The sequence below is a fragment of the Lacerta agilis genome, chromosome 5, assembly GCF_009819535.1.
Source record: "Lacerta agilis isolate rLacAgi1 chromosome 5, rLacAgi1.pri, whole genome shotgun sequence".
NCBI classification, from domain to species: Eukaryota; Metazoa; Chordata; class Lepidosauria; order Squamata; family Lacertidae; genus Lacerta; species Lacerta agilis.
In genome coordinates, this window is record NC_046316.1 from 42,324,400 (window position 1) to 42,350,974 (window position 26,575).

Below are 26,575 nucleotides of genomic sequence, written 5' to 3' on the forward strand. Positions count from 1 at the left end.
TTATGTATATGTCATGACGGCTAATGTGACACAACACAAACAGTATTCTGCAGTCTAATACATGAGTTCTGAGACTGGTCCATGGACCACCAGTGGTCTCCAAACTTTGTTCAGGTGGTCCGTGTGTCAGTATTAATAATACTGATTTTAGGTGCATTTTTATTGCTTCTTTCATTTCTTATATTGTATTTTAGTGTATTGTAATAGAGTAGTACCATAAAATACAATAGAAGAAGCAATAAAAATAAAATTAAAAAATCATACAGCATTTAACACAGCACATTACCATCATTATAATGGGGGGGGGGATCATTCAATGGCCCATCAAGACCCTCAGCAATTTTCAGGTGGTCTGTAGAAAAGAAAATGTTGGGAACCACTGATCTAATGATTAAGGCAGCCTTAGTTTATCTAGAAATTCAGAAAAAAATCCCATATTCTTTTGTTACCGTTTCAACAGTTTTTTTTTAGAAATTAAAATGAGGTCTTCACTTGTATATCAATAAAAATAATACTTTCAAAAATATGTAACAGGTTTAGCAGTGACACATTTCTGCTACCCTCTGATATGTTTAATGTGTCCATCTAACTCCCTTGAGAATTTCTCAGGATGGAGTTGCGTAAACAGGTCTGGGTGGGATTGGTGGTCGTAAAGGAGGTCTTGATGGACGTGGCCCAAGGTTTGCTTGTATGGGTGGCCTAAAGGAGATAAAATGCAGTATTATTAGTGTGTGTTTGGTGGCATATTTCAGAGGCTGGTCAATAGGTATAGACATTCTAGAAACATAATACTTCTACCTACCTACCTCCTTACTTATTTCGACTATATCCTCTGTATGAATGACAGCTACTATGCCAGAGTTCTACCCCTTTATGCCATGGGTAGCCAACAAGGTACCCTCCATATGTTTTTGACCACAGCTCCCATCAGCCCCAGCCAGCATAGCCAATGCTCAGGGATGATGGGAATTGTACTCCAATAGCATTCTGGAATGGACCACAGTTGTTTACCGCTTCATACACATCAACTGTGCACTCTTTGCAGAAGTGAAGCCACAACAGGTAAATAGAGATGAACAGGAGAAATGTTTGTGGGCAAAATTCTGCTGGAAGCCCCTGCTGATGTTCACACCAGGGAACCGGGATTAAAGGAACCTTTCCCTGGATATTGGCTCTCTGAGAAGGGATTCAGTGGGCAGTTCAAATGCTGCTGAATCTCCAGTCTTTGCTCAGTTTAAATGTTTGCCCCGATTGTAGGCACAGATGCCTGTAAAATTAATGCTGAAAAGATATGAAAGTGCAAACCTTGGAGCAGGAAAGTGTGATATCGTAAAGATTCCAGAATTTGACGTCGTAGGCTGCAGAGGGAAAAGAAATGTAAGGAGAATTTTCATGGTTCTTACCACAGCAGTGAAGCTTACTGCGTTTTTTCATTCTAGCAAAATACTATGCACTGTTTTAATGTAACTGATCTAACCTTCTGCAGAATTGCATTTCTGAATGGAAATTCACTGTCAAATTCACAGCGTCTATGGGGAGCCAAAACGTTAGCCCAAACTTCATTCATCAGCAGTAACTTCAAAGAAGACATTGCGATGAAAAAAACATTCTTACCCGCCTATTATTTACTGGTGGCATTGGTCCACCTGGAGTGCTGCTTTGTCTTGCTTGCCGTGCATTTTCAGCCCTTAAAACATAATGCAAACAGGTAGGTTAAAAATAACACATTTTTCTTCATTAAAGATGTAAGTTTTGTTCTGGTGCATTCAAACCTCCTGGGACAAGGCAATCCAAAGACCTGGGGCCGCAACTGATTTTCACTATTTTAGATACAGTATTTTCTTGCTATCCACTGTTTTAACACTGCTTATCTTAACCTTGTCACAGATGGGGCACCCATTTCTGGTTTTTAAAAACTGATCTTACTCTTTTCGTACCTGTGGCGTCTTCTCCGTTCTCTGAAAATACGTCTTTTAATTGCATCCCTCTTGACAACTGCAACCGCTACTATAATTAGCAGAGGCAACACAAGCAGAAAAAACACTAGCAGGCCATCACGAAGTGATGTATCTAAAGGAGAAAAGGCAATGAAAATTACTTGTTTTGCTTTTAATTTAGGATCAATGTCAGGGGGAGCAGAAGAGAAGGTTCCGCATCAGCACCACCTTTTTCATACCCAGCCTAATCCCTGTGGCTCAGGGATTCCAAAATTTAGGTCTCCAGCCGTTTTTGGACTACAACTCCCATAATCCCTAGATAGCAGGACCAATGGTCAGGGATGATGGGAATTGTAGTCCAAAACAGCTGGAGACCCAAGTTTGGGAAACCCTGCTCTAGCTCATTCTTACCTATGTGAGTTGGGCCACTGTCTATGCTCCCACCGTATCCAGATTTGTCACAATAAGGAGGTGCCCATCCAGGATCACAGTGACAATTGCCTTTGTTGTTACATACCTACAGGAAAGAAGGACCAAAAAAGAGGTGAAGAATTAGGCTAGGGATGGTGAAGCTGTTGGTCATTGGTCAGGGATGATGGGAGCAGAAGTCTAGGAACAAACGGGGTTCTCCACCCCTGCATTAGGCCCCACTGTGTTCTGACACAAGCTTTCCTTGTCTTCAAGGCAGAAAAAAAGCAATGAGTACAACCACAGCAAACGACAGATATATATGCTATGGAATAAAGAACATGGGCCTGATTTAGTGATATGCCATTTCTAAATATGTTCAATGATGCTAACATTGTCTGGCTCCAGATTGTGTCTGCTGAAACCAGCAGCATGCATGATAGTTCCCATGTACAAAACAGGTGGGCTGCCACATATTTTAATGGTTCTTAAATGTTTCTAATTGTTGTTGCTAATCATTTTAATATTTCTTGTAAGCTGCTTAGAGATTTTGCTACCATCAAGTTGTATATAAATTTTGTTAAATAAAAAACAAGCTGTTTTCATATTTTATTAAATTTATATTGCACCTTTTCTCCCAAAGGAGCTCAGAGTGGCATGTTTGGTGCTACTGTGCAAATCCATAGAAACGGAGCCTACCACCGAAACAGGTTCAGAATTACGATTCTGCATAGTGCGGGAATCCTGATTCTGAAACTGGTCTGAAAGCCATACTAAGAGGGCTTCACAAAATTGATGGCAAGGTGCAGGAAATAGCTATTCAAACCACATGCTGCCCACTCCTTCACAGCAATTGTTTCTGGTGGCAATAAAGACTGCAAGAAAATCTTCTCAATAGCTGAACTGTTTTTATAGCCAGAATATTGGAATATTATACTATCTTTTTTCTGCTCTACCACTGGAATAACAGCATCATCATTTTCTTACTTACTGCATGGTCATTGCATGTTTTCTTTACATCACAATTGTAGCCAAGCAGGCTTGCATTGACACACTTGAAATCAACGCAGGCCTGAAAAAAGAAAAAGAAACGCAAGCTTTAAAGTTTGAAAGCATATGTCTTTAAAAATAGCAAAGTGTAATGCAGAAACAAGGGGCAGACTCAGACTTCACACTAAATCATTAGTTTGGATGTAACACTAAACCATAGTTTAGAATTTCCTGCATGAACCACAATAAGCCTTGGGCTCATACCGTCCCTCCTTCCCCTGAACAACTCTTTTGCAACCAAAAGAGCAGAAGATTTCACATTCAACTATTTATTTATTTGCTGCATTTATATCCCACCTCTTTACTCTCCAAGGAGCTCAAGGTGATATACATGGGTCTTCCTCATTTAATCCCCATGGCAACCCTGTGAGTTAGGTTAAGCTGAGAGGCAATGACTGGCCCAAGGTCTCCCTGCGAGCTTCATGGTTGAATGGGGATTTGAACCCTTGTCTCCCATGTCTTGGTCCAGCACCGTAACCACTGCGCCACACCTTTGTGTCTGAATGTGAGGGTCTCTGGGTACTTTAAACTCTAGTTAGTTCAAGCAAGCTGGAATCACATCACTGTTTATGATTCTGATTTGTTTGGGTAGCTAGTGTTTTAACTAACCAGAGTCTGGGCACAGTGGGGAACTCTGGTAAGTTTAAAGATGGAAGTGGATGCTTCAAATCTCATCCTCTGGTTTGTGCTAGAGAGGGAAGGAGGCTGGGTGCCAGCATGAGGCTTGCCGCAGCCTGTGCATATAACTCTACAACAATGGCTTAACATTACATCTGAAACCTGAAGCACACAATTAAGGAACCAGGTTTCTGTGGATGGTTTATTATAAGGTTTCCATGAGATACAAATTGGCTTTTTCTTCCCAGGCAGGGCATCTGTGCCTTCTAAAGCTATATGGCACTGGCAGGTAGCAAGTGAATAGCTGCAACTGTGGAATCGCTGCTTGTCAGGGAATAGAAAAAATGGTTGGCAATACAAACTAAATACAAAAAGGCAGTTTTGGAAATACAGACATAACTCGGACTGTAATCTGAATCCTGTTTTCACCTATATTATCGAGCAGGGAGTTGGTGATGTGAAGGACACTCTCTTACCTTCCCTTCTGCACAAGCTGTGCCTCTGTTAACCAAAGCTGGATCGGGGACATCTGATCCCAGAGCAAAATCAGTAGTCACACACCTAACGCCATCTTGAATCTGGATGTATATCTGGGATGGAAGATTCTGCTGGCTGACAGATGTGCAGTGAATCTTGCCACATAGGCTATTGCTGCAATAAAAATGAAATACAAAAATTAAGAAAGTGGGGAACACCAGATTAATATCAAAATACCTCCCTATTGAGAGAGAATATTATGAAAATGATATATAGATGGTACTTGACACCAGTGAAGTTAGCTAAGATATATCATGTTACAAGTAATATGTGTTGGAAATGTAAAAGTGTGGAAGGTACCTTTTATCATATGTGGTGGACATGTCCAAAGGTTAAGGCCTTCTGGGAGAAGATTTATAATGAACTTAAGAAAGTAATGAAAATTACTTTTAGTAAGAAACCAGAGGCCTTCCTTTTGAGCATGACCAATCATGAGATACCCAGTCAGGATAGAGTGTTTTTCATGTATGCCACAACAGCTGCTAGAATTTTACTTGCAAGAAAATGGAAAGGTGAAGAGCTTCCGACAGTAGAAGAATGGCAAATGAAGCTGATGGACTTTATGGAACTTGCTGAACTGACCGCGAGACTCCGAGACCAGAGGGAGGAGAGAGTCCAACAAGATTGGAAGAAATTCAAGGACTATATAAAAAATCGTGAAAAATTAGATATTTGAAGCAGAACCAGTTTGTTTAAATGGCTTTAGCTAGGTGTTGTTATATAAAATAGTATATAAGAAGTGATGTTATAAATGGCTTAGGTATGTTTAGTATTGTTTAAGGTTATGTAGTTTAAGAAATGAATTATATATGGTTAGGCGGTATGTTAATAGTATATTAAGAATGATGGTGAATGTTTCAGAAAATAGTTACAAAGTTACCAACTTAGATTAGTTTTGAACGCAGTCGAGAGAGCGGGGGAAGTCCCCCCAAAGAAGATTTGAAAGTAGTAGTAAATAATGATTTATTTTGTGTTCCTGTTTTTGCTAGGTATGTATTCTTTTTTGTTATTTTTATTGTTGTTTTAATTTGTTTGATGTGTTTTTCTTGTTTATTGTTATTGTTGTCATGGTTCTTTGTTTGTTTTTGTTGTTTACTGTAGAAAATAAAAAATTTATTTAAAAAATAATAATAATATCAAAATACCTCCCATCTTCTAACGTTTATACAAGCATACATGGTTCTGTTTGCTCCAGTTTTTAAAATGCCACCAATCACGTTTATACAAACTAGATGATTCATATTAGCAGTTTAACAGCATAAAATCTGGGCTGCTTTTAGGGAGGAGGAAAGACCGCATGTATCAGCTTCAGAGCAGCTATCCTGCATGGTTTATGAAGCTGTGGGAAAGCACTTGTGGCCATGTGTTTCTCCTTCCCATTGTGTGCCACTGCTCCAAGATTCAGTCCTGCATTAAGCCAGAGTTTCCTGTTACATCCAAAACGGGGGACTCTGGCTTAATATCATTTAACAAATGAGGATAATAAAGCAGGATTGTATTCCGATTTGTTAACCAGCATTAAGTTGGGGTCCCCTGCTTTAAACATAATGGCTCGATACCAACTAGGATCTTTGTGTCAAAACCAATGCATGATTGTAAATGGGGAAGTGTGAGAGATGAGCACCAGTGGTGAACTTTGGGCCCTGTGTGATGCTAAAATTCGGCAGCCCTGCCTCTTGCACTCCTTTCTAAAAGCATTATTTTGTCACCCTCTGCAGCATGGCACCCAGTGCAACTGCACCAGTCAAACCACCTAAAACCGCCTCTGGTGCTTGGCTACAGTTACATAAACCATGGTTTATGAAGCCATTGCCTATCATCCATTAGGGTTTCAGCTTCCATGAAGCAACAGAGTATAAATATGACTTCCTGAGTACTTACGCTTGAGAACATTTAACAAAATTTCCTTTTGACATTCCACAGTTGCCGAGCCTGTCTCCATTACTATTGGCTATTTCAAAACAAGCATTTGGCCCTTTCTTTGCTCCTATAAAAACAACACAAAAGTGGTTGTTGTTGTTTTTGTCAAGAATAGTCCGTTTTCTTAATGTGTAACATAGCTGCTTCTGCTAACTTAATATCAGTTGTGTTTCACGGGCTATAAGCCGTTTAAAACATACCCTTTCCAAAGAGGGATTCACACTGAGAATCATAATTCTGACAAATTCCAGCATAGCAATAGTCTTTCATATTGTTGCATGGGTAGCCATCCATGATATACACATCATCTGGGCAGTCGGGATATGTTCCATTGCAATACTCAGGGAGATCACAGGCATTCATTTTTGGCCTGCACTGCACTCCTGCGACCTTGAACTAGAAAACAGAATTTTATTTATTTTGTTTGCTTGGTAACCATAACAAAGACACTATAACAATACGTGGAAGTGGCACGGGAGAAAGAGGAGTAAAAATGCCTTTGACAGCAGCTTGTAAAAAGGGAGAAGAGGCAGGAACAATTCCTGGTGCTCAGCTTCAATAAAAGGGTAAGTTGATAGGGTTGCTAGCTATACTGAAGGAAATATGACAGAAGGTGCTGTTGTTCCAACCATGGCAAAATAATGATGATGATGATGATGATGATGATGCAAGAAGCAGGGCCAGCCCAGTAAATTCTGCTGCCTGAGGCGAAGGACAAGATTGAGCTCTCCAAACACTCCAACCCCCACCAATTCCATGTTCTGAAACTAGGGATGTTGGCGAATTCCGTAAGAAATGCAAGTAGAAAGTGCAAGTGTTTGCTTATTCATCTTATATCTGGAACAGAAATTGATGAAGGATGCAATCGGTATTCACCATTGGTGCTGTTTTCAATGTGCAAATGGTACATAATTTATTATCTCCATGCCTCCCATTTGCATTGTTTCCTTGGCACTCTACAATTGTGTAGAGTAATGTAATGATTACACAATGAATTATGTAAAATTTCACTGAAACAAATAGCATTGTTTTTGTCAGGAGCCAAACTGCAGTGGAATGGAAACAGCACTGCATAGGACAAGTACAAGGTGGAACAGAAATGAGTGCCTTCTTACATTCCTCACTGAACCAGTAGCTCAATTTTACTTCAGCACTGGTTATGGGTCAGCATCCTCCGCCACACCTAAGCTAGCTTAGAGGGAGCAGGACATGCAGGGTGACGCACACAGCTCTGTTCTCTAACACCTCATGGCTGTTTCTCGCCCTCCAGTGGGCTTTCTTCTGGGTAAATAAGCATAGCATTGTGCTGCACGTGTACAGAAAGGGTAATCTATCTTACTTGGCACTTCTCACAGCACAATCCTTCAGCACAATCTGATCCAGCTTTTAGTTTGCAAGTGGCAGCATCACAACAAGGGTTGGTACACTCCTGTTAAGAAAAAAGACTTCAGTTGGACACTGAGTGTTAAATTGTCAAAAGCAACTTATGTTAGTTGCCCACTGAATTCCTCCTTAGAGAGCCCCCTTCAACTGGGGGGGGGGGGCGCACATGTCTTCTGTTCTTTAGAGGCTTTGATTTGGAGGGCTGCAATTCAAACCCCCCATTTTTCAGGTAGAAAGCCCCATTAATTCACTAGGACTTGCCTCTGAGTAGATCTGGTCAGAATCATGCTTTGCGTGTTTTAGTTTATTGCTTGGGAGGGCAGAGAAGAGAATTTGGCTGGGCATTTTCCCACACCAGTTTCCATTGCAGTGAACCAGTGCTCTGTAGCAATCTTTTATCTTTGCTCCAGGGGCTTAGAAAGGGAACCAGGGGTGTGTGGATGTGAAAAGAGGGTGGTTTTTACTTGTACAGCTCTCTTTGTCTGAGGTGCGCAGGTAGGACGCCTCTACCCCTAACACATAACAAGGCAGAAGGTGACTGAGGCACTGAAATTAAGGACTAAATAATTCCGGGGTTGAGGAAGCATGTCTTAATTTGGATGCTAACTAAAGCTTTGTGCATCTAGTAAACTAGCCCAGTAGGTGGAGGGAAAAACCAGTTACCCTGCTGTACTAGTTAACTAATTGAAGGGATACAGTTTGACTTTTAAGCACATCCTGAGTGGAGTCTGTATAGTACAGTCCACATTTATTCAGGCTGTTCACTGCTCGATGTGTGGAGCTGCTATTGATGTTGTGTCGTCAGAGTAGACAGCAGGGCCAGCTTACTTCCAACTGTGGTGACACACATTGGCATCTAAAGGGCGTTCGTTGAAAATTAAGAACATGGCTACTAGCAATATATTACTTCTTCTATAGCCTCCATATACTAGGAGCATTTAAAATGAGAGTCGTCATAGTGATTTGTAGTTAAAAGTGGAAGTTGGCAAATGTGTCCTCTTTTTTGCTCTTCAAAATATGGCAAACCTAATTTATCTCCATCTAGATAAGGGAGGTGTTGAAACCCTATTCCCTCCTGAAGAAGTGTTACACCCATTGTCCCTCTGAAAACACATTTCTTCACCATACAGTGGTACTTCGGGTTACATATGTGTCAGGTTACATACTCCGCTAACCCAGAAATAATGCTTCAGATTAAGAACTTTGCTTCAGGATAAGAACAGAAATTGTGCTTTGCCTGTGCAGCGGAAGCAGGAGGTCCCATTAGCTAAAGTGGTGCTTCAGGTTAAGAACAGTTTCCGGTTAATAATAATAATAATAATAATAATTTTATTTATACCCCGCCCTTCCCAGCCAGAGAACCGGGCTCAGGGCGGCTAACATCAATTAAAATCACAACAAAAAACATAAAAACGATCAATTTAAAATAACAGATTAAAATACAAATTTAAAATTCAATTAAAACTGCAGGTCTCAATTTCAAAATAACCCACCAATAAAAGATGAAGCATAAATATTAAACAGAAACCAACCCAAAGGCCAGGTGGAACAGCTCCGTCTTGCAGGCCCTGCGGAAAGATGCCAAATCCCGCAGGGCCCTGGTCTCCCGTGATAGGCTGTTCCACCAAGTCGGGGCCAATATTGAGAAGGCCCTGGCCCTAGTTGAGGCCAACCTAACGTCTTTGTTGCTCGGGACCTCCAAAAGATTATCACTTGAGGACCTTAAGGTCCTACATGGGACATACCAGGAGAGGCGGTCCCTTAAATACGAGGGTCCCAAACCGCATAGGGCTTTAAAGGTCAAAACCAGCACCTTAAACCTGATCCTGTACTCCACCGGGAGCCAGTGCAGCTGGTAAAGCACTGGATGAATGTGGTCCCGCGGCAAAGACCCGGTAAGGAGCCTCGCCGCGGCATTCTGCACCCGCTGGAGTTTCTGGGTCAGCTTTAGGGGCAGCCCCGCGTAGAGCGAGTTACAATAGTCAAGTCTGGAGGTGACCGTCGCATGGATCACTGTGGCCAGATCAGGGCGAGAGAGGTAGGGGGCCAACTGCTTAATACGGCGGAGATGGAAAAATGCCACCTTTGCTGTGATTGCAACCTGTGCCTCCATAGAAAGAGAGGCATCAAAGGTTACGCCCAAACTCTTGACGGAAGGCGCTGGCACTAGTTGGGCCCCCGCAAGAGATGGGAGTTGGCCTCCCAACCCCATGTCGTCCCGACCCAGCCAGAGGACCTCTGTCTTCGAAGGGTTTAACTTCAACCGGCTCCCACGCATCCATGCAGCCACAGCCTCCAAGCACCTGGCCAGTGTGTCTGGGACCGAGTCAGGGCGGCCGTCCATCAACAGAAAAAGCTGGGTGTCATCAGCATATTGATGACAGCCCAGCCCGAAACTCCGGACAATCTGGGCAAGAGGGCGCATAAAGATATTAAAAAGCATCGGGGAAAGGATTGTGCCCTGCGGAACTCCACACACCAAGGAGTGCCGTGGCGACAATTCCCTCCCTAGCACCACTCTCTGTCCCCGACCTGAGATAAAGGAGCGCAGCCATTGTCGGACTGTGCCCTGAATCCCCACGTCGGCAAGGCGGTGGTCTAAAAGATCGTGATCGACCATATCGAAGGCTGCTGACAAATCTAAAAGAATCAGCAAGCCCGAACCGCCTCGATCCAGCTGTCTACGAAGATCATCTGTTAGCGCCACCAAAGCTGTCTCGGTCCCATAACCAGGGCGGAAGCCGGACTGAAACGGATCCAGAGCCAATGTTTCATCCAGAAATCCACTAAGCTGTTCAGCAACCGCTCTCTCAATTACCTTACCCAGGTACGGAAGATTCGAAACTGGGCGGTAATTGGATAGATCTAAAGGATCTAAGGATGTTTTCTTTAAGAGCGGACGCACCACTGCCTCCTTCAATTCCTGTGGGAAAGTCCCCGTGCCAAGGGACAAATTTATGATCTCACCCAGAGGGGCCCGTACCTCGTCTGGACACGCTCTAATCAGCCAAGATGGGCACGGGTCAAGGGGGCAAGTGGTGGGCCTTCCAGCTTGGAGGAATCTGTCTACATCGGCAGGGAGTATCCGATCAAAGTGGTCCAATACTGGACCCGAGGACAGTCGAGGGGCCTCCAGTTCCATTATTGTATCCAAATTGGCAGGGAGGTCACGGCGGAGCAGCAAGACTTTCTCCGCAAAAAAGCTCGCAAATGCCTCACAGCTATGAGTCGAATTTGTATTTAAATTTGGTTGTCCCTCTAGGGTTGTTAAAGACCTAATTATTCTAAAGAGTTGTGCTGGGCGAGAGCTAGCAGATGCAATGGAAGCTGAGAAGTAAGACTTCTTTGCCGCCTTCATTGCCATCTCATAGGTTTTCATAAACATCCTATAAGATGTTCTTGAGGCTCCGTCGCGAGCACGCTGCCATACTCGCTCTAGCCGTCTGAGCTCCCGCTTCATTTTCCGGAGCTCCTCAGTAAACCAAGGGGTCCGGTTTCGGCGGGGTCGCAGAGGGCGCTTAGGTGCGATCTCATCAATGGCCGTCAAGAGTCGGTTATTCCAGTCTTCGACAAGGTCATCTAATGAGTCGCCAGGGGGCGCAGGGTCCCGCAAAGCCTGACGGAATCTATCTGGATCCATCAGCCTTCGCGGGCGAGCCAAAATAGGCTCGCCACCCGAGCAGGGGAGGAGCGGAAAGTCAATCTTGGCTCTCAGAGCGTAGTGATCAGACCATGGCACTTCCACAGAGGGGAGCATGATCACATCTATGCCAGCACCAAAGATCAAATCCAGTGTGTGGCCTGCTTGATGTGTGGGGCCCAAAACAAACTGGGAGAGCCCTAGTGTCGCCATGGAGGTCACTAGGTCCAGAGCCTGTGAAGAGGGAGTGTCATCGGCATGGACGTTGAAGTCTCCCAAGACCAGTAGATTTGGGAACTCCAAGGCCCAGCCTGCCACCACCTCCAACAGGTCTGACAGGGTGGCTGCTGGTGCACTGGGTGGTCGGTACACCAGCCAGACAGCCAAGTTCTCCTTGGAACCCCACACAAGACCAACACATTCAATACCGGAGATCGCCGGTACTGGCAGAGCTCTGAAAGAGCAACCCTCCCGGATTAACAATGCTACTCCTCCCCCCCGACCCACAGTCCGTGATTGGTGGAGGACGGAAAAACCTAAGGGTGCTATCTCACGTAGGGAGACTACTTCACCTTCCCGCACCCAGGTCTCCGTCACGCAAGCCAGGTCAACCCCCAGCGAGACAAAGAAGTCACGCATGGTGGCGGTTTTATTGCCAATGGACCTGGCATTGCACAGCACCAATGACGGAGGTGGATAAGAAGAGACCTCCGGAACGAATTAAGTTCTTAACCCGAGGTACCACTGTACATGTAAATGGTTGGTGCTTACAGGACCAGCTATGGCCAGTCAACTTTAAATAAATAAACTGGTTTGACAAATTTAGCCGTTTCTTCTACTACAAACTACAGTGTTGATGATACAAGATTAAAGTCTCAGTTGGTACTTATGAGCATCATCTGAACCACCCCCACCCCATTCAGTGTTATAAATGGCAGTAAAACTTCCCATTTCGTGATCCCTTCCTTCTTGATGAAGTATTTACCTTTTGTTACATGTGGATTTCTCCTTGTTCTCATAACCCTTTCCTCTGTCCATGCCTAACAGAGCAGGTGTGAGGGAGAAAGGAGGCAGAAATGGTCCACATTGCCTAGGGCAGTGGTAACCTCCACATCTGTCAGGGTGACAGGGTGGTCAAACATGATACAAAATCTCTTCCCCTGTCTTGTTCTTTGACTCAGTCTGGAGTAGCAGTGGACTAAAAAAAATCACTAACTCGCTGTTTTACTACACTAAACACAGGGTGGGGGTAATGGGAGGAACAAATTAATGCACCGAATGCTATATCTAAACAATAATTCAAGAAACACCTACTTCTGGTGTGCCACAATCACATTCTTCATTTTTATCCACAATGTTGTTGCCACAGGCAGGCTCTGTATAAATATCACTTGGCTTGGGAGGATTTCGAAGACAGGTTCCTCTGCCTCTCAAGATGAGGTCCTCAAAATCATTGGCGCTGCAGCTGCTGAAGTTCTTGGACCCACTAGAAAGCACAAAATTGCCTGTGTTTTGCATATCTATTTGCCCAGACTATGAAGTAGTGCATTTTGTCACTAGAAATCATCGTCTTATCAATACCATCTACCTCCCATTTTAAGGAAGGAATGAAAACTGTGTGTGCTTTTTGCAAAACAAGGAAAGGAACAGAGGTGGCCCACCCATAAGGCCCACCTGAGAAGAGGGATTGACTGTTAAATCACTCTGAAAATCGTAGCTCTGTGAAGGGAATAAAAGTCTCAGCAAATCACAGCTCCCTGGATTCTTTGAGGGGAAAACAAGACTATTTAAAGTACTGCTTTAGGTGTATAGTGCAGATGTGGCCTTTGATTGATCTTAAGCACCAACAGAAGATTGGCAGATAGACCCCCAGTCTACAAATTAAAAATAAATATGACAAGTTGCTATAATAAAATAAATAAGAGCTCTTACTTATCTGAACTGTGCATGATGTAGTGACCTGAACATCTTCCATCATCATGATTCATACCCAAATTGTGTCCTAGCTCATGCGCAACAACTGTAGCATGAGCTATCACAGCGCCATGGTTAAACTGGCAAAGAGATTGACAGTGTTAGCAGGATGTGAAGTGATAGAACCTCTGGAGCAACAGTTCCTCCTTGCCTATATGAAAAGGGGGGAAAAAACCCATACACAAACACACCTCATTTCTCTATTCTCTCTTCCCACGCTCTCTTTCTGACATTAAAATTTAGACTGTGAATTCCCTAGGGATCTATATACTGGCAGGAGCAACACTTCTGGTTAATCAAGAAAATCACCTAGCTGGAAGTTAATTCAGGATCTTGGGAGAACGTTTATATCATATATCATATCATATATTTATTTACTTAAAAAGCATTTCCAAAATGCTTAATATTTCAAAGATTTCCCAACAATGTATACTATTACATAGTAAATTTTCCATCCCATTACTGTTTTGCAGATTAGCAGCCCATTTCCCCACAGTCCATCATAGTAAAGGCAGGAAAACTCTCTTTTCTTCACTCTATTTGCTTAAATGGAACAAGGAAATGTGAATACACATCTATGGTTGTATTCAGCCTAGTTCTATGGAGAACGTTCCATCTGTGCAAAGATTTCTCCTTGTGCAAGGGAAGGTTTGCCCTGTCTCCTGCCCGCTAAATCTGTTCTGGGGTTTTCTCCAACCCTCTGGAGCAGAAATGGGGCTATGCAGAGGGAGATAGTGTGAAATCCCCTTGTCTTAGTGCTAACGTCTAGCCACAATCGTATGAGAGACTTAACAGAGTAGTGCAGGAAGAGCCAACTCAAGGTATATTGCTGTCTAGGCAAAAACTAACTGTCTGCCCTATGTATCCTGTTTCATGGAGGGGAGAGAGAGTGGTCGATTCTATTTAACACATCATGAGCATTATAAAAAGAATACAGTAGTAAACGCCTGCCCTATAATTATTACTCATATTATAGAAGTCCGTGTTCTATAATCTTTTATCAACTCATAATTAACTCTATAGTGTTCTACCTCAAGTCAGGATTTGTCCAGCACGTGTTGACCAGCCCTCAGCGATACCAGCAAGCATGGAATCTAGCATCTAGTACTTGCTGCAACACCCTTACCTTCCATTTTTAACATTGCCATTTTTTATTTTATTTGAAAGCACAGCTCTTAAGCATTGATTCTATAGACCCTTATTGGAAGCAGGTCCCATTGAACTCAGTGGAGTTTGTTTCCAAGTAGAGATGTTGAGAACTGCACTGTGCAGTCCATGGAATATGCTTCAAAAAGAATAATTATGCCTTAGAAAATCACAAAAAAACTTGTGCAAGAGGTTGGATTGATTACCGGTATAAAAATAAGAAAACATACTGCTCTATTTTATTTTCATTTTTAATTGAAATAGAATTTTGAGCTATCTTAGTACACAATTAGATTCTCCTTCCCATCGCACTGCAGATAGCTATAGCAGAAATTATCAGTCTGCTCACTATGATCCTTTTTAATGACTGGTTATTTTGTTTTGCTGTTGACTGCAAGTCTAAACATATAATCAAGGCAAAAATTGACTGAAGCTCTGCCATAATCAAGAACTGGACTAAATGTATACAATGTAGATGCAGGTATGCCTTTGCTAAGACACTCTGCTAAGACATATTGCTTTGTAGAGCCCTTCATTACACATTTGGAAAACAATTTTTTCGTAAACCAGTTTGAGATTCTGTTTCTGTCAAGAAGTATGTGTATGTATTTAAATAAAATAATTAATAAATATAATGAGCAAACTCATGGCAAATCTTAAGGTCCTGTTGAATTGGCTGCATTTAGCACGGCAGGTGCAAGCATTTTCTACTTAATATGCCAACATGTCCACAACTGAGAGAATATAGCGTACTTACTGTGCTGATTGACCCTCCGTGATTCGGACTACAGACTGTGCCAACGAAAGCCATTCCAACCGTTGCACCAAATGCACTTCTCCCTCTGCAATGCAGGAACAGAATGAGTGTAATGCATTTCAAATATGTTTTGGGCTGTGCAGTGCAATCTGTGACATCTAATATGGAATCTAACAGTACATACAAGAATTTCAACTTTCACATCAGAAAAAAAACATACTGAGTCCTTATGCTTGCAGGAATAAGGTCAAGACCTGTTTGTTAAAATTCTTTCTGCTAAAACTCCAGGAACTTATAAAGCCTAGGTATGCGGAAGGGCTATGGTTCAGTGGCAAAGCGTGAGAAAGGTCAAAGGTTCAATTTCTGGCATTTCCATGCAGGCCTGGGAGACATCCCTGTCTGAAATCCTGGAGAGCTACTGAACTAGACTGACCAGTGGTCTGAGCAGCTTCCTAGATTCACATGTGTTCTGTGGCTGGGTGATGGTGGGGTTGGGAGAAATCTTATTCTCCTCACTTAGCACAACTATCAAGCCAGTCACTTTTGTTCTCAACCCTACCCCACTCCACCTTGGATTATTCCATGAACCAAAACCTCTCTTTAAATAGCTGCCAGTTCCCAAGATAAAACAAAAACAAAAACACACACAAGGCACTCAACCCACACCTTCTGCCAAATTGCACAATTTGAAGGGGAAAACCAACACAAGTTACCGGAGGACAAAGCATATGAAGCATGCAGGTTAAAGTGCAGTTGGCGACATTTTCCTAAACTGAGTTGTTCCCTTGGGCAGCATAATCTCAAGAGTTCAGTGTCCCAGTCGGTAATCACAGATAGGTTTACGTAGAGAGGGAGAAACCTTACATGATGAGGTGGCTGACATCATTTCGTGATCTCTTCAGGAGATTTGTCTCTCTCCAGGATGTGAATTTGCCCAGCACATCTCCAGCTGAACCACTATCCACATCTATAGGGTTTCCTTGAGTCCATATTTCTAGCCCAATTAGGACAACTTGTATATTTAAGGGACTGAACATCTGCACATACAAAATTGTCATTATTATGAAGATATAAGGAATTTGATTAGGTATTGCTCCCCCAAACCCTGGTGTTTGTCCACCTCTACCCCCAAAGGAACGCCATACTACAAGGAAGGTGGAGGGGTCACCTCTGCTTTATCTGCTCCCAGTAGTTATGCATTCAACACAGTAAAGACAACACATTTTTTGATGAATTGTGCTCCCCATCATGCATACAGATGTATATCTAAAGCAAGCTCTGAATATGATTCACATTCCACAGTCACCCAACCTTCAAGCATTTCACCAAAGGCCATTGCTCCCAATGAAAATTGTTATCTGTGTTGGGGAGCAGGACTCTTTAGGAGTGAAATGGAATTTGTAACAAACACACATCCATACAGGGGCGTCGCTGGGGAGGGGCGGTGGGGGCGGTACGCCCCCAGTGACAGGGTGAGCAGCGGCGGGTGGGGGTGTCAAGCGGCGGCCCCTCCCGCCACTCCCACGCGCCGCCGCTCCCTCCGTCACCCCGGGAGCAGCAGCACACGGATGGGGTGCTTCTGCCGCTTTTTTTTCGGCGGGGGGGGGCGACCAGCGAGGGGGGTTGTCACGCTTGTCACCCCCTCCTCGCTGGTCACCACCCCCCGCCGAAAAAACCGCGGGGGGGCGCGGGGAAAGCCTGGAAAGGAAGCAGAGCAGGCGCGTTTAAGCGCCGCTCTGCTTCTTTTTCCGCTTTCCGCCGCTTTTTTCGGCGGGGGGGGCCCGACCAGCGAGGTGGAGGTCACCCTTGTCACCCCCTCCTCGCTGGTCACCACCCCCCCGCCGAAAAAAAGCCTCGGAAAGGGGGAAATCCCCCCTTTCTGTATACACGTGCGTCGTGACGTCATGATGACGTCACGGCGCGCGCGTCGTGCCCCTCCCCCAGGGGGTGCCTCTGCGCTGCCGCCGCCCCCAGCAGCGCAGAGGCTAGCGACGCCACTGCATCCATAAATGACCTAAAGTGCAATGACTGCCAAAACTGGCTTCATAGGCTCTTAAAAACCACATAGGGGCTAATCTTTCTAAGTAGCAAGGAACCTATGAGCCACTGTGGGGTTTGAGCTGTTAATAAAAACCCACAACAGTCTCAAAAAGGGGCAGGAGTAGCAATTGACACTGCTGAAACAGTAGTGAAACATGGCTCCGCAATGCCTTTCAAGATGTAGGGAGCTGTGGTGGTGGGAGGTTACTGGGCAGAGTTAACAGGGCATTAAGCCAGATGGCAGAGCTCTCCACCTGATATAATTCCATTTTACACTGCTATTGTAAATGCTATCTAATTTTTATTTTTTTAAAAAGAACTCCAAAGAAGTGGGCTCTAGCAACATTTTTGTTGTTATATCCCTAATTTCAAGAGTAATTTTACTGTTAGGTAAAACTGGTGCTTTTGTGCTGCTGGAGAAAGACACACACACGGGGGGGGGGGAGTGCGTGCAAGAAAGGACACAGGCTGTTTTTACATTTTCTGCAAAATAGTGTGATAAAGCACAGTCTAATGAATGTCTCTGTGACAACTTACCCCATCAACATAATTAGCCAGTTCTACTGTTTCCTTTTGTACAGCTTCAGCATCAGATTTCTTCAGCTCATACTGAAACAATTCAAAATATAAGATGTTCTAGAGCAGGAAATTCAAATACTTTGGCAAAATGCATTGGGTTGAGGGAGAAATTACCCTGTTTTGATCAACAACCATATACAGTTCGACGTATCTTTTCTCTGGCAGCACAGCTCGCCTTCTCTGTAACAAGGAAAACAGGACACATGACATTACATATATTTCCACACTGCATTTTTTAAGTACTTTAAATAGATAAGCTAACTATAAAAAGTAACTAAAATGTTTTAGGAGGTGCCAGGCATCCAAGGATGAGGCCAATTCAGTGGCTGAACAGGCATTCTATAAAATTTCTAACTTGGGGGGGGGGGTCAGTCTAGATTATGTCCTTGAATCTCATCCTGTGATCTTGTATCCAGTAAGGGCTAGAATCTAGTAGAAGAGGCTGTGGAACCTGCCAAACCAGTTCCTTTGCTAAGGTAATGGCTTTGGCTGGTCAATTCAGTGCCCTAAAATCAGCATCTCAAAGAATAAGCCAGGCTGCAAAGCTGCAACTAAGTGATACTAGTCATTTTCCACTCATCTCTTCTAGCTGGCTGCTATATGATTATAGATATAAGAACTAAAGCCCAAATACCGGTAGATTGTGTGAACAAGAGAAACATGCCTTGCTCTGTGCTGAGGCTAAACTGGATTTAGGGGTTCCCTGGAAACCAATGGGGAAGCAAGATCTATTGGAGTGCCAGTGCTGTAAGTCCTTCCATCCCATTCTCTCTCTCTCTCTCTCTCTGTGTGTGTGTGTGTAGATAAAACCATATATATATTAACAACACCACAATAATTTGACTCACCTGGGGTATGGAGCAAGCAGAAAGGTGTAATGTAAATTAAATGAGTTAAACTGAAATTAACTCAGTATGAAAATATCATTTTCTATTTAATCCTTGCCCCCTTTTTCATGGCAATATTTTAACTATGGAAATAAAGTATCACAGAGAGACTTGTTGGAAGTAAACCACCAGTCTCAGTTAAAAACCAGAAGGATTGTTGCTAAAAGCTAGAATAAATAGTTTAGACAAGGTGGACTATTTTCAAAAAACCATGTACGAATGCTTTTTACCCTTAGAATTTTGTCCAAATTGAAGGGACTGTGTGAGATATTTGTGTATTTGAGAAAAGTCTTTGTGCTCTGCTCGTGGTCATCATTTGGCACACCACATGAAAAGCGCTCATGGGGAGAGTTTTCTAATGCATAGAAGAAGTGCTCAAATCGATCTGATCCATTGACTGGTTCCAAGCCATATCGCTTGCCGCCAATATGGAACATTCCCCTGAAACCACAGAAAGCAAGAAAGGTTACCTGGCCGTGTCCTGCTCACCCACATCCACATCGATAACAGTTCAGCCTAAGTTAACTACAGTACCGCTAAACCATTCGTAGCAATAGCATTTATTACAACAATATATACAATGTGTTAAGTTTCTCGAAAGGCTAGTCCAGTTAACTGTCTAGGCTGCCTACATTGTAACCCATTAGTAGCACAAAAGTGTACTCCCCCCCCTTAATCCAGGATCATTGATGCTCATATTCAACAGGCTGCATTCAATCTAGACTGATTCTAGATCCTGACATCTACAAGAATGAGTGTGTGCTTACTTGATGCACATTTGAAAACCGTGACCAAGTTATCTGTGCCTTTTCTCCCCTGCACAGGCAGGCCCCAGGTGAATGAATGAATCACCCTGCTGTGATAGTTCAATCGGTATAGCATGAGACTCTTAATCTCAGGGTTGCGGGTTCATGCCCCACATTTTGCATTGCAGGGAGTTGGACTAGATGTAATTTGCGGTCCCGTCCAACTCTGCAATTCTATGATTCTATAAGATGGTTGACTGCGATCTTAGTATACACCCACACATCATTGGCCAGGTGGGGTTACACCCCTGCATTGCAAGGACCACTTCCATTTGTTTTCAAACAGCTGTACTGTGGGCCAATGGAGAATCAATTTGCAATAAGCTCCCCCCCCCCCCGATTGAAACTGATTTCTCAATAAGTTTATTTTCAGGGGGAAGAAATAGGCAATAGATCTAGATTGTGTGTCTGTGGACTATGTAGCAAAAGCAAACGCTCAGACTCCCATTGACTCTAAAATAAAATGTATTTGCCTCAAAATAAAGTTAGAATGAAAAGATAGTACCTAAGGCCATCACAGGTACTGAGAGCAAGCAGAGAGTCCTCAATCCCTTCAACAACTCCACGGTAATAACAGTGGGTCTGAAACCAAACAATTAATAGCGTTTTTCTTATGCAAACAACAGACGCAACCTGTAATTTGGTGCACACAACTATGCTATGTTTACGCAAATTGGCACGCACACACACACACATATACTGTATATACATATTATGTAGTGTTCTGGATTTGATGCAACTTATTTCTAAGTCCTGTTTCTCACTAACCATCCTGCGATAAGGATTTAAGGAGAGAGAGGGAGGGGGGTTAAGACCACCTCAGAGCCGCCTCCGGTTGGGGTTTCCCCTCCCCACCATAGGCCCTTTCTACTGTCATTCAGTTCCCCTGTGGGAAGGATGCAAACGACTTTTTACATGCTGACATTATTTATTGTGTGCTTTTAAAATGTAGCTTAAAATTTATTGTAAGCTGCCTTAGAAATATTTTTATCCTGTTCATATGGTTTGCTTTACAGGCTTTAGGTTGTACTTTTGTTCTGTTTTGAATGCATATCACTGAACATTATTCCAAACAGTGTCACGAAGCACACACCTGAGGGGACTTTGGTTAAGGAGGTTCCCTGCCTTGGAGGAGAAGTGGTGTATAGGGGCTGGTGTCAGCTATTTACCTCTGTGGAAAAGCCCAGAGGCAAAATTCATAGCCGGAAGAGGCAAAGACCTGAGTCAATGAGGTGGTTGAATTCCTGCAGGCCAGAGCATCCAGCCAACACAACTTTGGTGTTGTTCGGATGCCTGATTATCATCTTCCAAAGCAACTACTCTATTCCCAACTTAAGAATGGAAAGTGAAATGCCGGTGGACAACAAAAGAGTTTTAAAGACGCTCTCAAGGCAAATCTTTTAAAAATGCAGTATAAGTATGGATAATTTAGAAACACTGGCCTGCAAGTGCTCCAATTGGAGAATAGCCTCTACCAAAGACGTCATCTGAAGGCAGCCCTGTTTAGGGAAATTTTTAATGACTGATGTTTTAATGTATTTTTAATCTCTTTTTTTGGAAGCCACCCAGAGTGGCTGGGGAAACCCAGCCAGATGGGCAGGGTTTAAATAAATTATTATTATTATTATTATTATTATTATTATTATTATTATTATTATTAACTCTGAAGAAGCACAAGCTCAGGGTGAAACATGCTAAGAGGAAGGCATTTTCTAGGCATGGGTCTAAGCAGTTTTGCCCTTGCTCCACTGCTTTCCACCAGAAAACCTGCTCTTTAGTAATACATCAGAGCAATTGCCAATTTAGAGAAAAGCCGATTGATAGTTGCTGCGATTTAGTGGTAAAGATCAGGTTTTCGGGGGGGGGGGGAGTGGCGAGGCAAGGGCAAGTCTCGATGAGCCCCAAGTTTTCACTCTGCATAGACTGTTGAAATTACTACACATGACTAAGTTACATCCATTTATGTCAGCAGGCCAATTCTGAGTAAGACATAGTTGAATAGTGTCCCAGGGAGTTGTCTCTCTCTAACACACATACCTTTATCTTTCTGGTTAGCTATAAAAATACCTTTCTTGAGGTGGCCAAGAAAGATAAAGGTATCAGAAGTGTGAGACAACTCCCTGGGGCATTATAGCTGCTTCAGATGGGATTACCGGTATATCACCTGCATCCTAGTCGAAAGCAACCAGTTATTAATCTATAGCAGCCTAGTGAATCAGTTGTTGCTAAAAAGGAGGGGGTCTTCCACCGTCACTGTACCTTAGCTTCAAAGGGAGTAGTCTCCAATTTGCCATCTTTTCTGTAGGTATATAGTATGAAATTCTTACCAATAAGGTTTCTGAAAGCATAAAAATATATTGCATGTGATTTTATGCTGGATTTATTTTCCTTACTGCATTATCTGCAGATCAGGAAAATCTGAATTTAATGTGGGGTAGTGCAGGCTGCCCCCTTGGGGGAGGAGAACATCATGTGGACAAGAAGAAAAACATGTGAGCGTGGGTTTTAAACCGCTTTGAGGTTTTATTACAATCAAGTGGTGCATAAATGTAGTGCAATAAATAAAATAAACAAATTCACTGAATCAATTTTAAACTGGCGCGTGTACACAGCCACAGTCCACTCTGACCACTATTAGTATTGACTGGTGATAATTTTAAGGTTTTCCAGGAACGGTGCCTTTCTGATACTGAAGACCTAGTTCATAAGATTGCCGCGCTTATTGCTTTGTGGGCAACTATTTGATCCGCTAACTCTTTGTTGTGTTGCCATTCTAGCCTGTTGATTTGTTGCAGTTACCTGCTCCAGAGTAACAAGACATTTATCAGGATGTTTTTTTGGCAAGAACCCTATCTACCCTGGCGTTTGACCCTTGAGATGTATAATTTTAGGACTCACTTTATTCCTGCGGTTCTGAATTGTTCTGAACTGTTTTTAACTAGAGTAAAGGGAGGGTAAAGAATGATACTTAAAATAATTATTTTTTAAAATACTGTTTTCCTTAGATCTCTTTCTTACAGATCCTGAAATGATCCCAACAATTTTCCCACATCACGCTTCATGACACATAGCCTAATGACCATGTCATTAGGAGTGGGTATGTAGTTTAGGGCTATTCCTGGATTCCTTTGCTATCACTTGAGGCTCAGCTTGCCAACCCAGTTGGATTCAAATGAAGTTCAGTCACAACATGCCCTTCACTGCTCCCATCCAAAAGTTTCTCTGTTGCATGCTAAGGTAAAGGGACCCCTGACCATTAGGTCCAGTCGCAGACGACTTTGGGATTGCAGTGCTTATCTCGCTTTACTGGCTGAGGAAGCCGGTGTACAGCTTCCAAGTCATGTGGCCAGCATGACTAAGTCGCTTCTGGCAAACCAGAGCAGCGCACGGAAACGCCGTTTACCTTCCTGCCGGAGCGGTACCTATTTATCTACTTGAACTTTGATGTGCTTTCGAACTGCTAGGTTGGCAGGGACCGAGCAGGGAGCTCACCCTGTCGCGGGGATTCGAACCGCTGACCTTCTGATCACCAAGCCCTAGGCTCTGTGGTTTAACCCACAGCGCCACCCGTGTCCCAAGGTAGCTTGTGTTAAAAAATTAGGCCAGGATCTAGAGATACTTATACCCATGCATGCAGTACTTCTGCATGCACCCAGAAGAAAGCGGAATTTCTCCCTTTCTGGTACAGCCTCTCATTCCTCATAGGATGCTATGAGGCCACTAGAAAAGCACACCAAGGGCACTGAAGGCTGTTTCTGGAAGGAGGAAGCTGAAAAGTCTGCTTGCATGCACTGTACTACATAGATCCTGCTACATGGGCCCATATTGGATCTAACAGCTAAGTTCACCACAGATGGATTGTTTAATATTTGCCAAAAGAAAAGTATATATTAAGTATACAAATTAAAGAACCATGTACAAATATTTTTTTAAAAAAATGTTTTCTCAGCTGCTGCACCTTGCCTCTCATTCCTGATAATTTGTACACAAACACACATTTTAATACAAGCCATTAAAAAAAATCCCTTCCCTTGCAGTCTGCCATTCAACACTACTCGTCCCAATGAGATTTCATTGCAAATATTATATCAACTAAAATAAAACACGAAAAGGCCTTAGAACGGTATACGTAAAACATACTTATTTTTCTTTAATTTCAGGATATATGTTCCGTTTCCAGTTTGGATCAAGTAAGACAGCTGATTATCTAAATGCTCCTGAAAAATAAATCACATGCAAAACATAATATGCAGTTCTTTAAATCTTCATTAAACCAGCAGTGCCTCTTATCAAAAACATGTTGCTACAGCTTTGCTCAGTTTTCTAAACAGGCAACAAATCTCCAGAATTCAGTCCAGCAGGTCATTGCATTAATTCCTACCAATTAGTTCTTTATATTTACACATTATAATAGATCCTCTGCATTATTTTTAAATGGGGGGTTACACCCCGAGTCTGCAGATCTGCATAGCTGCGGCTGGTGCACAATGTGGCTTCTACTGCTGACACAGCTACAGCAACAGCCTATTCGAAGAGCACAGCACAAGCACATTCAACACTGTGTGCTGCCTGTCAGCTAAAATTATAGACGTAGCTTGCTTTGTAAACCTACCAGGATACAGCTCAGCCTTCAGGAATGACATCCCACTCCTTCGGGCCACTGATCATGACCAGAGCACTGCATTTGGCAAAAGGCATGGTTGCCTTATTAATACATGTTGGAGTGCTTCTTAGTATCCAACAAAACAGAAACATGGGAAGCTGCCTTCTCCCAAGTTAGACCATTGACTCATCTCCCTCAGTATTGTTGATAGTGACTGTCAATGGCCCTCCAGGGTTTCAATCAGGAGTCTTTCCCAGCCCTAGAAATGCCGGGGATTGAACCTGCGATCTTCTGCAAGCAAAGCACTTGTATTTGTATTTGCATGTGTTCTACCACTGAACTATGATCCCTCTCTGGATCCATTCATGCCAGGGAATTGTATTGTGCTGGCACAGCTCTCCTTTCACCTGATCCTTTGCTCTGTTAATGTGGTGGGACATAGATTGGGACCTTAAGTCAAACATGCTTATCTTGTTTATAAACATTATCGAATAACCTCCTTGCAAACAAATCTGAAGGAAGGCTCAATAAACACCAGACATCGCATAACCTTCTCCCAAACTTGTGCAAACAAATCATGAGGAATGCTTAGGAAACCAGTCATTTGGAAGCAAACTCAGTTCCAAGATGGAGACTGCAACAGAGGTTGAATTTCTCTGCACTCAGTGCAGTTGTGTGGGAAGCAGTGTACATATGACTTTAGCCATAATTCATCTATCCTGTATTTTAAAAATGAAATACTGTGTTTTGATGCTTTGATCTGAACAAGAATAATAACTTAGCTGGGTTTTAAGCCTGTAATGTGTACACAACCCTAGTCCCTACCAGGTGCTACAGATATCAGGTGATACACCTAGGATTCTGGGATAATGAAGAAATTAAGATAGGACTGGTAATTCAGTTCCAGCCCTTTCTTGGAGGGCCTTATTCAACCTGCTGTCTCCATTTGGGGGCTGATTCTAGAAGAAGACAACATCTAGCCTAATTTTTGTACTTTTTGAATTCTTCCTTGTCCCACCACCCCCTGCTTTGTCTAAATTCTAGTTTGATAAAGAGTTCCAGATAATTCAAAAAAGTGGTACAACTCTGTGAAGTTTAGGTTGGTCCTAATAATCATATTGCACAGCTATGGATTTTTTCTTATGGACAAACATGGCTGCTTTTGATTTTGCTTTGCTTTGGATAAGTAGGACACCATATGAAGAACACTAAAGGGGGAGACAAAAATTGAAGGAAAAACAAACCTTATGAGAATGCGTCCAGCGCTTCACCATGTCAGTCAATCTTTGAGGAATTACAATCTCATATGTGGAATGCCTAGAGATCTGATGAGCATACCCTCCTAAAAATAAGGTTACAGTTTTTCAGTGTGTGGAGAGACCAGCCTGATAATGTCACAAGAAGATTTATTTTATAATGCCCCAAAGGATCTGGACTCATCCTTTAAAAGGATGGTAGAAAACAAGGTTGAGACCCACAAAACCTTAGCATACTTACAAGGTCAGCAGATTTTCTTCAACCTTGGCCCTGTCAAGACCAATAAATCATCTTATCTCTCTTTAATTTTAGACAATGTCTAGCCTTTATGGTTTATGCAGGATCCACGCAAAAATTAAATGTTAAAAACAAACTAATTCCTCAAAGCCTGCAAAAGGCTTGGTGCAAGATCCAAAGTAGCAGATGTAGGAGTTCACTAGCACAATGGTGCTTCTCCACCCTCCCCTCCTCTCTACAGCCCCCAGCCTATGTCCCCGGAAATCTGCTTCAGAGGGTTGGGGCATTCTCTAGAACAGACTGAGGGGGGCATGGAAACTGGAGGAGAGAAACTGGGAGTCTTGTTGCATGAGAGGAGTTTGTTTTCTACAAGTGAGCAGACATAATTGGATCTAATCCTATAGTCTAAAGAAGGTTTATAAAAAAAAAAATGGAACGAAATGAGCAAGTGAGCAAACAGTTAGCAATATGCCATTGGTCAAATTTTTTTTATGACCTTCCAAAAACATAGAAGACACCTGTTGAACAGGTTATCCAGAGACTGCCCAATACTAGATTCCATGGAACTGAGAGTTCTCTCAACAATTTTTTTTATTTCTGACCTCCTTAAAATGCCTTTGTGCAAAAATGGGGTGATAAATACATTAAATGATAGATAACCATACCTATATTTTATCAACATTCTCAGGCACCCCTTACTTGCTTTGTCTATTATTACAAACAGGGTGAGCCCAAGATGTTTTGCTGTCTAAGAAATATGGATATATGTGTCCCCATTCCTCCATGAGCAGAAGCT

At 42.8% G+C, this 26,575-nt stretch overlaps 1 protein-coding gene across 1 annotated transcript in view; it reads right to left on the minus strand.

Annotated features, from left to right (window-relative positions):
• Positions 1-429: 429 nt before the first annotated feature.
• Positions 430-26,575, minus strand: part of LOC117046925 (disintegrin and metalloproteinase domain-containing protein 9-like) — a 28,517-nt gene continuing 2,371 nt past the window's right edge. Inside the window, exons 2-22 of the mRNA XM_033149479.1 lie at positions 25,530-25,627; positions 23,823-23,899; positions 21,942-22,020; positions 20,188-20,264; positions 19,107-19,317; positions 18,104-18,169; positions 17,948-18,019; positions 16,235-16,407; positions 15,371-15,455; positions 13,426-13,547; positions 12,808-12,979; positions 7,810-7,899; positions 6,671-6,866; positions 6,432-6,537; positions 4,490-4,664; positions 3,337-3,417; positions 2,349-2,454; positions 1,938-2,070; positions 1,615-1,687; positions 1,306-1,358; positions 430-699 (exon numbers count right to left, since the gene is read on the minus strand). Coding sequence (XP_033005370.1) covers positions 606-699; positions 1,306-1,358; positions 1,615-1,687; positions 1,938-2,070; positions 2,349-2,454; positions 3,337-3,417; positions 4,490-4,664; positions 6,432-6,537; positions 6,671-6,866; positions 7,810-7,899; positions 12,808-12,979; positions 13,426-13,547; positions 15,371-15,455; positions 16,235-16,407; positions 17,948-18,019; positions 18,104-18,169; positions 19,107-19,317; positions 20,188-20,264; positions 21,942-22,020; positions 23,823-23,899; positions 25,530-25,627 — 2,339 coding nt within the window. The 3' untranslated portion in view covers positions 430-605. The remainder of the gene's footprint in view (positions 700-1,305; positions 1,359-1,614; positions 1,688-1,937; positions 2,071-2,348; positions 2,455-3,336; positions 3,418-4,489; positions 4,665-6,431; positions 6,538-6,670; positions 6,867-7,809; positions 7,900-12,807; positions 12,980-13,425; positions 13,548-15,370; positions 15,456-16,234; positions 16,408-17,947; positions 18,020-18,103; positions 18,170-19,106; positions 19,318-20,187; positions 20,265-21,941; positions 22,021-23,822; positions 23,900-25,529; positions 25,628-26,575) is intronic.